At 31.4% G+C, this 17649-nt stretch overlaps 1 protein-coding gene across 3 annotated transcripts; it reads left to right on the top strand.

Moving 5' to 3' along the window:
* Positions 1-697: 697 nt before the first annotated feature.
* Positions 698-16669, top strand: LOC134691138 (acidic phospholipase A2 PA-1G-like). 3 transcript variants are annotated; one of them, XM_063551419.1, is made up of 6 exons: positions 698-759; positions 10846-10937; positions 11655-11750; positions 12553-12691; positions 13924-14033; positions 15082-16669. In XM_063551419.1, exons 2-6 carry the CDS (start codon positions 10892-10894, stop codon positions 15210-15212), a joined length of 522 nt encoding a protein of 173 aa, XP_063407489.1. In that variant the 5' UTR covers positions 698-759; positions 10846-10891; the 3' UTR covers positions 15213-16669. The 3 variants fall into 3 exon arrangements, with proteins under 3 accessions (XP_063407489.1, XP_063407490.1, XP_063407491.1); XM_063551420.1 differs by lacking the exon at positions 698-759 and adding an exon at positions 2902-3083; XM_063551421.1 differs by lacking the exon at positions 698-759 and adding an exon at positions 4871-4899.
* Positions 16670-17649: the final 980 nt, after the last annotated feature.

Below are 17649 nucleotides of genomic sequence, written 5' to 3'. Positions count from 1 at the left end.
AATGAATCTAACAAACATACCTGATTAAAACGTATGATATTCTTCAAAAACAGGACTGGAGTATTACGTCACGTCGTAACTTCAACCCCCTCCCCTTTCATGAATGTGACCTACCTTATTAGACTTTTTGTCGTATTTGTTATGACAAAAGCAACACGACTGTTAGCACATGTAGAGCAGGATCTACCTACCCTTCCGGAGCACCTGAGATCAACCCTAGTTTTTGATGTTGTTTGTGTTGCTTATTATTTAGTTATCTATGTTGTGTCATGTGTTCTTTTATGTGACTGTTTGTCTTCTTTCATTTTAAGCCAGGCGTTGTCAGTTAATTTTCGATTTATGAGTTTGACTGTCCCTCTGGTATTTTTTCGTCCCTCTGTTACAACGGCTATAAAAATCAAATCTTTAAGTCTTTCGTCATAATTTAATCGAGAATTTCTACATGTTCACTTTTTATTGGCCATCTTCAACTTAGATAACCACAATATAAGAAAACACATAGGTATACCCTATATAAGTTTATGTAATCAAATCAAGTTGTATTGTTGATTGTCGAAAATATTTCTTTACCAAAATTAGTTTTTAGTCAATACTTAGGATTTGATAAAATGAGCAATTGTTTAAGTTTAAGAAAATTATGTAATTTTATCCCCATTGAACTTATATCCGAAATTGAGCGTCACCTTCCGCCAATTGTTAATAACGGATGTTTTGATTGCGTATTGGAATTTATTTGTTTAACAATTCGAACAGACACAGGTCAGTCGTAATTTTAAATTATAGGGTTATTACATGAATATCGGGGAATATTGTCCCGAGTAGATTTTTATATTTGCACAAGCTTTCGAGTGCAATATATGTTTAACGAGGGACAGTTTTCCTCAATATTCATGCAGTAACCCTTTTTTGTATAGCAATATAATGTTTGAAAGTAAAAATGGGTTTAAACTAAGATTTAACCGTTGATGACGTCATAAATTTTATAGATTTTTTTGCACTAGTGCAATATTGGTATTTATTGCACGCTAACTTTTGGTTAATTTCTGTAAGAAATATTATATTGATATGCAATAAGTATAGACCATTACATGGCATTTTTCATATCAGACCCTTCATCGGCCCAAGGTTATGATATCAGCCCAAGAGCCGCAGGCTCGAGGGCTAATATCATGAACGAGGGCCGATAAACGGTCTGATATGAAAAATGACATGTAATTATCTTTTTATCATATACTTCAGCAGAAGAAGTAATATTTACAGACAACAACAAAAAAATAATAACTTTAATTGTTTTTATTGCATGCTATCACAAGCATTTTTTTTTATCTTTTCACAACAATTATCATGTTGTTCAATAATATTGTCAACTCATTTATGTCTTTCAAAACAAAATTAATTTACTTCATTTTTGCTCCTCAACCATTTTTGGAAAAGTCTCATCACTTGCCGTTTTCTGCGTTCTGTTGTCGTTTTCAAACAAATTTCCATAAATGCACGAAGTGGTGTGTGATAAACGTCACGGAAAGTAACGGAAAGGCATGTGATAACAAACCGGAAGCAGTCAATAAAAGTACCTTTATCAGCCCGCTATTGACATTCCAAGGAATCTGGTCAATAAACCTAGTAATCCTTTTTTTCATAGCCTTTCATAGATATTTTCAAATGTTATTGAACTGTAACATTTTAGTAATATTTTATACAAGTATACGATAATATATAAATAACACATAGCTGAGAGGGTGATAGAGCAGATTGGTACCCCGAGAAAACATTGTCAACGGCGGCGGAGGTTGACAATGCTTTTTCAAGGGATACCAATCTGCTCTATCACCTTCTCAGCTATGTGTTATTTAATTTATTATACTGAACGTCCTACCATTATTGTCTTTTACAGATTAATTCAAAATATTCCGCGCTTCATACAAAATGTACTTTGGTCAACGTTTTTACAAACCAATACAGTTACAAAAAGAAGCATTCAATTCTTAAATGACTTTCTGACAATTTATATATGTCTAGGAATATGATTGATGAAAATCAAACGCTAGGAGGCTGTTAATACTTCATATGGATTTCGTAGTCGCGGTTAATGTCAATACACAGTTAGAAGTGGTGTTGCAATTCTTTGTAAAAACTAACCTGTTTTTTTTTACAGCCGACACAATTGATAACAGATGATTAAAAATATAAAAAGTTAACAAGTTGTTAGCGTTGGCTATTTTTGTATTGTCCAATTTAATTCTGCTCTTATTATTGAAGACTTGATCATTTTGATAGGCCAGTGGTTTAAATACTTCATTTTAAGATAGTGGATAAGATACATTCATTCAGCTTTAGAATCGCTCAAATCCCCATACGGAATTTACTGACCACAAATATATTGTACTAGGTCACTAAACACTATTAATTTGTTTAACTAATAGTGTTAACAAACACGTGACCGAAAATATGTTTAAATCACGATTAATGATTTACATCAGATATTCAATACAGTAAAACTTCCAATGCAAACAAAAAAGCTCAGACACCTATTTTAAAAGACAAAGCCGTCATGTTTTTTCTTAAAATGTTAAAATCTGATATTGCAGGGTTGATATGTAGAATGACATGTGACTAAAGTCGTGAGTTGGGAAATAATACATAAACAAAATAAGTGAACAATATCCCTTTAATTTTTGGTTCATTCATCGAAATTACTGATCTTTTAACCTTGATATAATCCTCATAACATTCAATATGTAGTAGAAATATATAAGGCAGAATAAGTTTAAATCACGTAAAATGCTATCCTATATATTGAACTTAATTGTGTAAATAGAAATAGTATTGACCCTTTAGTTAACAAAGTGGTCATAACTATTTGAAAAGAAATCTAATACAGCAGGGTTTATTTTTAGAATGAAGGTATATACGATCGTGAGCTTTAAAAAAAAATTGAATGCAAACTGATCGATTTACTGCACGATTTCATATAGTTTTTTAAATCATGCATGTACATCACCGGTGTTTATCTTGGACGGTTGATAACAAAATGATTTGGAAAGAGAAAAAATGAATAACTAGTTTGCTAAAGAGCAACAAAGGTAAGAAAATTAGCTATCTTACTTTCATTACTAGTTTATTATGGGGAAAAATCAGCTAAGAATAATTAGCTATATATCTTATATAAAAGAGAAAAATAATATGATAATTAGCTATCTATCTTACATTACTAATTTACTTTTGAGTAAAAATGTAAGAATAATAAATATCTATCTTGCATTACTAGTTTACTATAGAGAAAAAAAATGTAAAACTAATTAACTATATATCTTAATTACTGTAAACTCAGAAATTTTTGCTTGCATTTAATATTGCGATTTTGTCATTTGAGGCTAAAATGCGATTTTTTTATTTTTGCGATATGAAGAAAAATCCTGTTGTTATCATATAAAAAAATTCAAATTGCGATTTTTACTTATTGCGATTTTTCGCATTTTTCTGTCGCATTTTTCGCAATAATAAAAACATCGCAATAATTCTGAATTTACAGTAATTGGAATCATCAAAATGCAACGAGAAACGTTCTTTGGCATAAGAACCCCTCCCCCACCCCTTTCCTTGCATCTTAATTCCTACTTAGTCACTTAGGCCTTGAATATCTTTTTAGAATTTTTTTTAAATATATTTCTTTTCGGTAAGAAAAGAATTGTGTATTTTATTTCATTTTGATAAATTAAACATAACTAAATATTTACTTCTTCATTTTACAATTATTAAGAGTTATGCACAATTTCCGGTAAAGTTAAATTCCTATAAGGACAATCATACCCCATCTCTTGATTTCATATTATGTACTAAGTGTCAGTTTCATAATCATAATGTTCTTATTCATTCTAACCTAGGCCTTTTCTGCCTTAATGCCGATATTTCTTTTTTGTTTGAAATGCAAAGTGAATTACTGTCGTCGGTTTAACAAAAACAAACTATCGCAGTTCTATGAGCATCAGTAATTATCTTAACCATAATAGCCTATATCACTGTCCTTGCTACATAACTTTCGTACAGTTTGTTAACTTTGAAATTAAAGAAAGTACTAATATGTCGCTTATAACTTTAATATTTTGTCAATTGAATACAAAATATTTGAATATATATGTAAACATTGGATTGTAAGTATACAGGCGTGTATTTAGTTAAATACGTTCTTTTTTGGAACAAATCAATATCTCAATTACAGAAGAAAAAAAATTATGATGTTCCCACAATGCATCTTGTTTTCAAAAGAACATATTGGTTCTCTACATCCTTTTTTATATTTGTGATTTCCATCAACTGTTAATCAGTATATACATGTAGATATAATACGAACTACACTATAGGACAAAAAAACAAAATAAAGAGGCGAATGCCATACTTTATTGAACACAATTATATGAACGTTCATATTTAATTTCCCGAGGGTATTACCAGCCCAGTAGTCAGAACTTTTGTGTTGACTTATGTTTATATAGATGTGGTCATAGTTAACTGTTTTCTTTATTTTGCCTTTTTAACATTTAAAACATCTCGAGTCACTGATGAGTCTTGTGTAGACAAGACGCGCGTCTTGTGAAAATATAATATTTTAATCCTGATATCTATGATAATGATGATGAGTTAATTTATATACTTTATACATGTAGTTAAATGAAAATAGTTTTATACTGGTCATTTGGTTATCATAATTTATTTTAAAATGTTATCTGAAATATTTGTGACAATTAACAATGGATTAGTAAAAGGATGTATTAGTGTCCGTTTACCTTCATTGAACTTCGGCTTGAGATTGAGTGTTAGCTTCCGTCAATTGTCTGGATCGGAAATATTTAATCGCTCGTTGAAACTTATAATCATACAATAGGATTCGGACATAGACGGGTCAGTCGTTTTTTGTTTATAATGATTTGTAATTGACATTGAAATAATTGAAAAAATGTATTCTTTTTTCGTTCAATTTATTATAGAAAAAAGCGGATTCAACAAAAAAATAATAAGGGATAAATAAAAAAATAACATGGGAACCGAACAAAATTTATAGGTAAACTTTAAATAAGTTTTCATTTAAAAAGCAACGAATCTAGATCTCTATTGTCTGTTCTTCTTCAGTACTTCTGTCCAACAGTTAACAATCCTCGTCATACATACTTAAATATACCCTAAGGTAAATCATGTTTCTGCTTATGATTTGTTAATTGGGTTTTCTTTTGTCACTTTCGTCATATATTTTAAAGATTTTTATATCAAGATAGAGCTGTATTTGTTTAGATACTCTGTATACCATGAAATATTGCATCTTCAACCGTTAAAACTCTAATATTGTATTACCTTATTCTTGCTATCTCCTACAAACTCTGCAACATAGGTGAATAAATAATGCTGCTATAGGCAGTTCCATGTATTGCATCACAGTTTGATAATTATAAATATCGGATATTTGCCTCTGATTATAAGTAGCACTACAGGTTCATCCATGGTTGGTTTTTTTTCGTTATTTCTATTATTTTTCTGTTTTTTTTTATGTTGAGGTTAATGGTTTGATTTACTTAATCTCTATCTTGCGCGTACCAAGTGAGCAAAAAAATAATAAAAAGCCTTTATTTATGTCCTCAATCATAAACTGTCATATAAATCAGATTCGCATTTATTTTCACATTGTTACAGTTGATATTAAAAATTTCTGGCTACGTTACTGTTTAATGATATCTGTAAGTTATTAAGCTGCTGACGTGATAAAAAAATCACAAATCATATTCCTGACTTGGTACAGGCAATTTTGTATAAGTTGAAAATGCTGGATTTTTTGGTATCTGTATCAAGTCAGGAATATGACAATTGTTGTCCATTCGTTTGATGTGTTTTATCATTTGATTTTGACATTTGATAAGGAACTTTCCGTTTTGAATTTTCCTCGAAGTTCAGTTTTTTTTTTATAATTTTACTTTTTGTCCATATGGTGGTACTAGTCGTGCTCAATATAATCCAGAAACAAGCACACTTTGTGTGCACAAATCTTATTTGGTTCTATTAAAATGCTACTACTACAATACAATAATAAGTAGTTTTATAACACGACAGTTTTGAAATATATTGTCAATTTTCCCAAAATTAATACTTAACTAAACATACTGTTACATTTTTGCACCAGGTTCAGATAAAGAAAATCCCTTGATTTATTTTTTGCAAATATTTTTTTTATATGTTTGGTGGGCGCTATTTAATTAACAAATATATTGCGTAATAGATAAAGGCAACAGCAGTATACCGATGTTCAAAACTCATAAATCGATAGAAAAAAAAATTCAGGTCACAAACCAAAACCGAGGGAAACTTAAATTAAATATAAGAGGAGAATGACGACACACCATTAAAATGTAACACACACAGAACGGACTTAGCATGAGACAAAATCCGATGAGAAGAACAAATATAATACAAAACCAATTAAATGAATTTTGGATGGATAAGTACCGTGACACGTCTTATAGTAATGTGAATTCCCCCTAAATATAAGAGAAAACAAACGAAACAACGGAAACACAACGTTAAAATGTAACACACAGAGAAACATCTCATCGATAGGCACATATCCATCTTTCTGGTGTTGCAGTCTCATATCAATTTGATTAACATTACTATCCCTTTTGGTTTTTTTTGTTAATGATAACCATATTCTATACCATATATAACATTAGGTGAAAGGGATATTTAGAAATATTCATATCAATAATCTTGAAAATAGTCACTGCAATTTCCTCTCAAATAAGGACACTGACGCAGTCATAAAGCATAATACATATTTCATATTCCTTTATTTCATAATACATAATACATATTTCATTATTTCATACATAATACATATTTCATTATTTCATTGGTTATTCCATAAAAGACAATCATATTTTAGAGGGTGTTTTTATTTATTTTTTTTAGGTTGGGGTGTTTTTTGGGAGGGGATACAAACTTGAAAAATGCAAGTTTAAGTGCACCTTTTTTATAGTTTGAGGAAAGTATGCAAGCATACTTTTTTTTTGTTGATCTATCAAATATTGAATAAAGTTGCTTAGAAGTGTGTCAATTTCTATTTATAAATTAGCATATAAACCTGTGTATTCGCCAGATTGTAAAAGTGTACTCTCTAATAATGAGGATGTTGTAAATATTGGAATTCGGTGTTTTTGGGAGGGGGATACAAACTTGAAAAATGCAAGTTCAACATGTTTAAGTGCACCTTTTTTTATGGTTTGAGGAAAGTATGCAGGCATACTTTGTTTTGTTGATCTATCAAATATTGAATAAAAAGTTGTTCAGAAATGTGTCATTTTCTATTTATATATTAGCATATAAACCTGTGTATTCGCCAGATTGTAAAAAGTGTACTCTATAATAATGAGGATGTTGTAAATGTTGAAATTTTTATTATAGTATTGTTAGTGCATATGAAACAAACAGAGAATAGATTTATTGTTCTACACATGGTAGTAAAAGTATTTATTATTCGTAGATTAATCTAAGTATTTTTTAAATCATTTCCACATAGGTAAGTTAAGTTTGATTCGATTTGGTTATATTGTTTTATGGGTATCAACAGCTCGGTAGCCATTAATTCGGTACTGGTAAGAAAATAGATTTGTTTTTCTTGTCAAATTTTGCTGTTATAGAATTAAAGAAACTTTATCCACAACATGGTGGAGTCTTTTTTTCAACTCACGGGTTCTAAATGCACCTGATTTCTTTCAGAATATATAAACATTTTTTTTCAAATAAGACTTTTTTTATAATGTTCCTTCAATTCACAATGGATCTAAATTTTGAATGCATCATAATAAACTCATCATAGATACCAGGACTATATATTGTATATACGATAGACACGCGTTTCGTCTTCAAAGGAATCACCAGTAACTTTCGAATCCAAAAAAGTTAAAAAGGACAAATAAAGGACGAAGATGAAGAGCATTGAGGACCAAAATTCCTAAACGTTTTGCAAATTACAGCTTAGGTAATCTATGCCTAAGGTAGGAAAGCCTTAGTATTTCAAAAAGTTCCAAAACATTTTGTAAACAGTTATAAATATAACTGTTCCTGACCATATGAGTATTTGGACAGTACGCGTATGGTCATGACCATATGCGTATATTCATATTGCCCGACCATACGCGTATGGTCCGACCGTATGCGTATGGTCGGACCATTTGAGTATAGTACTCGTTTGGTTATTAACGGGCCGGATCATAAAAGTATTTGGACCATAGATTTTTTTTTTTAAATTACATTATAAAAGTTTTAATAATACAAAAACTTTATCTAAAAAAAACAGTGATGGTTACATGACAATGTATTATTTTTATAATTAAAAAACTACGTAAAAATCAATATTGATGGCATAAGTCAGTATTCATCGCTAGTTACATTCTTGCATGTAGGCTTGGGGTGACATTTACTTCCACATGGTATCATAGCTTTTTTGCCTTTGCAAGTCTTGGTTGTGCACGATCCTTTTCATTTACACCTTTTGTTTGCTAGTGAAAATCTAGCCTTTTTGTAGCTGCGTACAGTGATACCGAGGTCTAGGGCCATTCCGATATTTCTATGGTGTTTTTAAGAAGCTCTAAATCTCAAATATCGTTACATGACTGCAATAAACCATATTCACAAGACAACTTAAATAAACTAAGTTACTTTCCACTGACTTCTTGTCTAACAGTTCATTAAGACATTTTTTGAAGTCGATATATTGCCATTCACTCGTAATAACAAATTGGTATCGACCATCGGTAAAAAATGTGTTTATTATAATTTTGACAAGTAAGTAAAATTAACTATTTGGAACATCTAATTTTAATTTAGCTTATCTTTTCATTATCATATCATAATAAAATTACCTATATGATAGGGTCTTTTTAATGAACGGTCATACAATATGACGAGTTTAGAATAATTAAAAGTAAACTGTAACAGAGTTTTAAGTACCCCAACCATATGAGTATATACCCATATGGTCATGACCATAAGCGTATGATCCAAATACTCATATGGTCCGGAACATAACCATATTAATGACAATTCATGTCAGCACAAAAAGTGCTGACTACTGGCCTTGTGATACCATTGTGGAAATAAATCTCCACCAGCAGTGTCATCGACCCAGTGGTTGTAAATAAGTTACCTTTGTTTGTCCTTTTCAAACAAGAAACATATGATGCATTCCAAAAAAAAAAATCTATTTATAAATTCAGAAGGTAATCTGGTTGTCTCTTAGTTGCAAGTAAAACGATTTCTTAAAATTGACAAAAAATAAAGAAGACTTTTTTTTTCAAATTAAACTATCAATCAGGTTGTGAACCAAATGTTTTATTAAATGCATGTCAAAAGATTTATTCAAAAGATGATTATTTTATTATTTTAGAAAAGACCCCATATTACTGTATACCAACCGCGTTTGTAAAGTAAGTGGTACGCCACCAAATGCAGTGGCAGATCCATATTTTCATTAAAAAAAAAGGGGGAGAGACACTGACTGCCTAAAAGGGGACCACCTCCATTCTGAGGGATGTGACCTGCCCCTGAATTCAACTCTGGGAAGTCCATGATGTCATGATATACATTTCCTTCGTCATTTGATTCTTAACCTGGCAGTCTTAGATAGACCATGAAAAAATCTTTTACAAACCAGGAACTTATAAGCAATGATTACACTTTTGGGATGGGTGAAATGTGGTCACTAGGTTTTTGAGCAAACGACGATCATTTTAATGATGAAACTGCGACAACGTTACCACAAAGTGTAGCCGATGAAAATGGTCTCTTCAGACAGTGAACCTGTCACGATAATTAGCTGTCCGCGGGAAACACATTCTTCTTTTGTATAATGGTTACAATCGTATCCGTATTATCATACGTATATTGACAGGAATGCTGTAAGTGTTTCGATTACCAATGAACAAAAACGAAACCTTTTTTTTATGACATTTTTGAGGGGCATGCGCAGAGTTGACAAGGAATGGCCAAAACTTCCGTTTGCTATATGGTTATCGAAAGAAAGTAGTTGACCGATAATGGACCCCTAGAACAGTTTTTTGTTGGACACAGATATTGTCACTGTATTCACACTCGCGTTGATAAATTAATCGAAGACAACAAACATTATCTTAAGTCCATATTTTTTTCATACAGACAGCAATATGTGTTGATCAGTAGTATGACAACAACTTCCTTCCCTGCATGAGCTTAAATGATTGGCAACAAAAGTTATCTGGAACAAAATCCACTATTGAAACCTAACATGAGACAACAACATAAATATGCAGACTAGGGAATGTAGAAAATAAAATAGACGTACTATTCACTATTAGAATGAAAACAAAATCACAAAAATACTGAATTCCGAGGAAAATTAAAAAAACGGAAAGCCCCTAATCAGAGTAAAGGTTGACCATGCCATCGGAAAATGAAATGAAAACACGAATTTAATAGTACTGTTTGACAATTCACATCTGTGACCATAGGGTTTCTGCCTTTGTGTGAAGTCGAAAGACTTATTTACATGATTATTTCATTTTACTGTGTATCATAATTGGATTTATATTTTCAATTTGGGAAGACACCTTATTTTTCGTTATATGTAATTGTAAGTCTAACTGTAATCCTAGTTTCCATAAATGTATACCAACCCCATATGAAAAAACACGGTCTTCACAAGGTTACTTTGTTTCCTATCATATTCTTATTCATTATGCAAGATACTCTTATTGATTAAAAAAAAATTGGGGGCAATATTATGAAATAAACTATCATGATAATTTATATACTTATATTGCATTTTAGATGATTTGAAATTTTTATCCAGGATTGATTAATAAAAGACCAGAACATGGATATACATCTGGTTCTTCTGATGATATTATTGATTTTGGCAGGTAAGTTGTATGGATGGGCTTTCTTTCCTGTTTTACGGTTAAAAATGTATTGTTTATAATTTATTCTATTTTTTTCCACATTATAAAAATGACTGTCATCCTTTTGCAGATCACTAAGAAGAATGCACATATCTTTTTTTCATGCGCGATTTATAAGTATTGAGTTCGATATCATCTCCATTGAAACGTTATGCTCGTTTAACGGAGTTATGTGAAACCGGGTTTAATCCAACGTACGAGCATTAACTCATCATAGATACCGGGACTAACCCATCTTTAAAATACACAAATATGTAGTAAAAGTACAATGCACTGTAGTAAAAAAAAGGGTGCAAAGGTAACCACACTTCCGGATGGACACTCAACAACTAAAAGTTATGAAAGTTGAGCCAAAACGTGTTCTCTATTATGGAATTGTAGATAAGGTATTCACAGGTATGCGGTGATTGCATGGGTAAATAAACAAACGTGTGCCATTTTGCATTGCGTATCCCAAATTAAGAGGCTTTAGTGCGGTAGTTTTCTTTTGTAAGTCATGTCTTATTGTTTGTTTGTTGTTTTAACACTTTCATCAGGATGTTGGTTTTCTAGTTCGAATCGTCCTACATTTTGGAATGTTGAGACTTGAAATTGCTTTCTATGTGTAATGACATATCATTTTCTTAAGAGACGATTCTAAGTGTGCTACATTTACAAAATATTTTTTTCTTCTTTTAGTTGTATGCGTAGCAGCCATAGGTAGTCCAAATACATTGATATGGACGTCAAAAGGCAAAAATGCAATTGATTCAAATCAAGATTTGCTTTTACCAGGTAATACCATTTTGTGCAATTCAGTAAAGAGAGAAATATTTACTCTAACTTACGTACATTTCAACAAACAAGATATGTCATTACATTCGACTATATAAAAGAATACCAGATAATGTGGATTCATTATTATCCGTTGGGTACCAATGTCCATGGTTTTCATGAGTACAGGTGAACTACGAATTTGAATGTTCAACGAAGTATACAAATTCTATCAGGTCGTATGCAGACTTAAGCAAAACCACGAAATTACATATCCACGAAAACTTATTTTTCCGCAATCTACGAAAATTGATACCAACGAAAATAAATGATTCACAGTCAGTTATCATACGAATAATACAATGAGCAAGATGTTTTCAAGTAATCCGTATTTTGTTATGTCGGGTAGCTGATCATGCTGTATTTGTGAGGTGAGGTTAAAACTCGTACAGTAACCTTCAATGATTAACATTCACGTCATTTTACATTATAGGCAAAAGTAAAGTTGTAAAAATACTGAACTTCGAAGAAAATTAAATCGGAAAGTCCCTAATCAAATGGCAAAATCAAATAATAAAACGCATCAAACGAATTGATTACAACTGTCATATTCATGACTTCGTACAGGCCTTTTCAAATGTAGAAAATGCTGGATTACATACTGAATAAAACAAGTATGCCTTTACCAAAAACAAATTCATGTTAAGGAAAATTAGTCTGTTTTATGTTTTATGAAGAATACAACAACAAACTATGTATGTTTTTGTCAGGTATTCTACAGTTAGCTGCCGTTGAACGATTGAATATTTTTTTCATTTTGCAGATGATCTCAAAAGTATTTATCGAATTCACTTTATACTCAAAACTAAGTCGGATAATGTTTATTTTGCCGATGATTTAAACAAGTATGGATGTTGGTGTGCACAAAACGGAACTAGCTATCCTGTTGACGAATTAGACAGGTACACTTATCATTATTACTTTACTTATTTTATACTATTGGTAACACATCTTCCCATTGTGAATTTCATTGATAGTTTTTCTGGGCTCGGAAAGATCTTGGTACAATAGCCAAATAGTTTGAGCAAATTAAGACGAAACATAAATATCGAATTCAATGCAGGACACTTATTTCTAAAAAAAAAAGTAAAATTACAAAAATAGCGAAAATTCAAAGCGGATAATAATGGCAACAGTGGTATACCACTGTTCGAAATTCATAAATCGATAGAGAGAAATCAAATCCGAGTTACAAACTAAAACTGAGGGAAACGTATAAAAACAGTCCCTAATCAAATGGCAAAATCGAATGATAAAACACATAAAAAACGAATGGACAACAAATCTCGATATATCTGACTTGGTACAGGCATTTTCAAATGTAGTAAATGGTGGAGTAAAATATTGAACTCCGAAGACAATTAAAAACGGTCAAATTAAAAGCTCCAGCCCATCAAACGAACGGATAAAAACTTTCATATTCCTGACTTGGTACAGGCATTTTCTAATAGCGCTAAACCTCTCACTTTGTACGACAGTCTCATGCAATTCCGTTATATTTACAATGATGTGTGAAATAAACAGACATAATAAATAAAATAAACAAAATATGGGTACAGCAGTCATCATCGTGTTACAATTTTAAAAGAAACATTGTTAATTTCATTCACGGTTTTCCTGGGTTCAGAAAGACCTTAACAAAAAATATATTATTACGTTTTGTTGCAATAGCTTGAGAATTTAAGTCAATAACGATGAAACATTAATACTGATTTCAATGCAAGACACTTATTTCGGAAATTACCCTAACGGACACGCTCACAAACAAACACAGAGAAGTTCAAAGACTCAAACGAAACAGATTGCGTTCAGACAACTAAAAAGAGACTGTGTATATAGTATTTAATTCCTATACACATGTCGAAACGGCACATGTGTACATACTGAAGTGCATCAATGGCTTGTTATTGACTGCTAATTGGTTGAAGTCGATTCGTCGTCATCGATTTAAATCTAAAAAAAAATATGCTAATTCCTCAATTGAAAGGTAAATCTAAATTTGAATACAAATAAAATAAAAATTACCAAACTCAATGAAAATGCAAAACGGAAAGTCCCTTATCAAATGGCAAAATGAAAAGCTTATAAGAATTGTACATTTAAGTGATATCTAAAAATGTATTTTTTTCTGTAGATGCTGTTTTGAGCACCAGTTGTGCCTTAAAGAGATATTATCAAAAGGTTGCCCATTATCATCTAGATACTACTCCTATGAACAGTGCTTTGGCTTAATATTTAAATGTAGTAAGTGCACACATTTACATCTTGTTATATAATCTTAATAGATATAGGAAGTTGTGGTGTGAGTGCCAATGAGACAACTCTCAAGCAAAAAAGCCGCAAAGTGTACTAGAAATATTAAACGCAAAATTAAGTATCAAGAAAAATAAGTTGGTATACAGTAGCAGATACTATAAAATTATTTTTACATACCGCATCAAGTATACCTCATCAAGGACACTCGAAATAAACATTCAAATGTTTATTTGGACAATGTTAAGATACATGTTTATGATGCTTTTCGTAAATAAGTGGTTTTAAAACAAATAAAAAATGGGCCCTATACTGAGACATCACTAAGAACGTATGTAGTAAACACTCTCACTTGTTTACAGGTGCAAAAAATCATATTCTATTGACAAAGTTTGGTGAACAAATCAAGCAGACACAATAGTTAAATACGTCAAAATTTAGGTGTATCAGCCGTCATTGCGTTATAATCGTAATCACTATAAAACAAAGACATGTGTAGAATAGAAACACAAAAAGGCACGTAGACAACGCAGATTTAATTTAACAAAAATAAAAGACAAGAATTCAAAAACGAACAATAACACAATGACGGGATTTTATAAGTACAAAGTCAAGTCATATGTTACAAACAAACACAATTTGAACAGCGGTATACTACTGTTGCCTTTATTTACATAACTAAGGCCGTTAGTTTTCTCGTTTGAATTGTTTTACATTGTCTTATCGGGGCCTTTTATAGCTGACTATGTGGTGTGGGCTTTGTTCTTTGTTGCAGGCCGTACGGTGACCTATAGTTGTTAATTTCTGTGTCATTTTGGTCTTTTGGGGAGAGTTGTCTCATTGGCAATCATACCACATCTTCTTTTTTATACAAAAGACATACATAAATATAATTTCCACGCACACACATTTGTACGTCATGACAAATCTTAATTTAATCATGTGAAATGATGATTCCTTTAGGTATCATCCTACTTAACTGTTACTCTTTTTTATTTTCGACACCTGAATTAATATGCAATATATCTTCATTTTTCAGCTGATAGTGACGAGTGCAAACGCAAATTCTGTACGTGTGATATCGAGGCAGCAAACTGTTTGTCAAATAAGCAACTTCATTATAATCAACGATGGAAGAAAGGAAATAAAGATTACTGTATCAAAACATAAATCAACAAACAACCAAATAGAACGATGGAAAACAATGATTACTAACTCTGGTGCTTTGTGGTACAGACGTGTCTAAAGAAAACAATGATTTCTAACTCTGGTATTCTGTGGAACAAACGTGTCTTTCTTTTTCAAATCATTCTCATTTTTTCGAGTTCGAATGTTGCGATTGTTGTCTTTGTTGTAAATGTTACAGATTCATTTATATTCATACATATATATACTTATAGTGTTTACAATTTTATTCTTTGGAATAGATTTTTGTTTGCTTAAAAAGCGAGAAGCAATTTAGGGGGCATAACAAAACGATTGGAATGAATCCTACTCTAATATCTGCACCCGCGTTGTTGCTAATGGCGTGCAGAGTGTGTTGACCAAACGCATATAATTAATGTCATCATCAATGTAACTTTTTTTTCGCTCTTATCAGCGTTGGTTTTTGGTTTTGGATTTTTTTTTCTTCTTGCACATCACTGACGAAAAATCAATAGAGGAAACCAAAGGTCATGTAGGGAGCAATTCTGTGAATTCGCGTCAAGAGCGATAACCTTTTATCAAGCATCCTGAGCACCTGAGATTACCCTTAGTTTTTGGTGGGGTTCGTGTTGTTTATTCTTTAGTTTTCTATGTTGTGTCATGTGTACTATTGTTTGTCTGTTGGTCTTTTTTTTCATTTTTAGCCATGGCGTTGTCAGTTTATTTTAGATTTATGACTTTGACTGTCCCTTTGGTATCTTTCGTCCCTCTTTTAATTAAATTCTCTTCATTTGGTTGATATGGTTTTTGTTTCAGTATTGTATGTAAACCTTGAAGAAATTGTTTTCATATTTTGCAAAACATAATATAAAAAAATATTTGAAATTCCTGTTTGCAAGTTTAAAAAGATAATCGACGTGATCTCACTGATTTTTTCAATTAGTTATAAATACAAAATGTGCCTTATATACACACTGAATGCAATATAACATATTTACATTTTGTATCAGCTTATAATGTTTTATTACTGTTTACTTTTTAGTTTATTACTTTTTTTATTTTTGTCGTTTCTTTATATCTGTTGGGCCACTGTGCTAAACACTTCTGTTTATTTTTATTTTATTCTCCACAAATTAAATTTTCCGCGCTTATTTAAATTTAAAAAAAAAGTTATTAACTCAAAAATAGGTCTTCTTTGACACACACAATCTCATTTATTTCAACGTGTCTCATAAAATTTAAAAAATAAAGACATTTGCGAATATCTGTTTCCGTAGTTAAAGCTCACGGTTAATTAAATTCGTTACCAAAAAAAGTTTAGTTATCACAACTTTTTTAAAGTCCCTGACATGACTTTGCGATACCTTTGTCTGATAAAGTACAAACCAAGATTAGTTTAGAATAGCATAATGTTTATGTGAAGTATGTTCGCTACTCTGTTTTTTTTAAGAAACTGTCATAAATTGATTGTATATTACGTATTAATTGTGTACTTCAGAACTAAGCATAGAGCCGACCAAAGACATTGTTACATTAACCATTTCAACTTTATTACTAAGACACATTTTGATTGGCCATTATGACAAAAGTGTGTCATAAATCATATATAATATTCTTCCTCAGTCACAATAACCGTCCATCTTTAACAAAGAAAAACGACGGGTGCCGTATACGGTGCATGAAATGCTTACCCTTCCGGAGCACCTGATTTCACTCCGTGTTTTTAGTGGAGTCCGTGCTGTTTCTTAATTAATATTTATAACTGTTGATGTAAACGTCCTTTGGTTTTGTGAGTTTTTGTTTACTCCTTGGTTTTAATTGTTATTGTCTCTGAACAAATCAATCTAACGATTTAAGAACACCTTGTCAAATATAAGAGTAAGACTAGAACTAAGTAGACTTCAGGTTGAAAATTTGATTACAACCCAATATATATTATATCTTGCTAGACTTAATCTTAACACATTATCAAAAGAAGCATCCGATCTTTCAAAATCCCTTCATCTAAAAGGTGTATATGTTATTGGTATACGTATGCTAAGAATGTCTTACCATAACCTGTAAGACATATCTGCCAATTGTAAGAATATTACAGGTCATCGTTGGGAACATAATAGAATTGAATGCGACTGTCATACAAGTAAGAGGTTTAGCTAGATAAAGGAAGATGTGGTGTGAGTGCCAATGAGACAACTCTCCACCCAAATAATAATTTTAAAAAAGTAAACCATTATAGGTCAATGCTCAGCCTTCAACACGGAGCATTGGCTCACAACGAACAACAAGCTATAAATGGCCCCAAAATTACTAGTGTTAAACCATTCAAACGGGAAAATCAACGGTCTAATCTATATATAAAAACGAGAAACGGGAAACACGTATATATTACATAAACAAACGACAACTACTGTACATCAGATTTCTGACTTATGACAGGTGCAAACATTTGCAGCGGGATTAA

Source organism: Mytilus trossulus, chromosome 11 (genome assembly GCF_036588685.1).
Source record: "Mytilus trossulus isolate FHL-02 chromosome 11, PNRI_Mtr1.1.1.hap1, whole genome shotgun sequence".
Lineage (NCBI taxonomy): Eukaryota > Metazoa > Mollusca > Bivalvia > Mytilida > Mytilidae > Mytilus > Mytilus trossulus.
The sequence above is the reverse complement of the archived record's forward strand: the minus strand, read 5'-3'. Positions and strand labels throughout refer to the sequence as shown.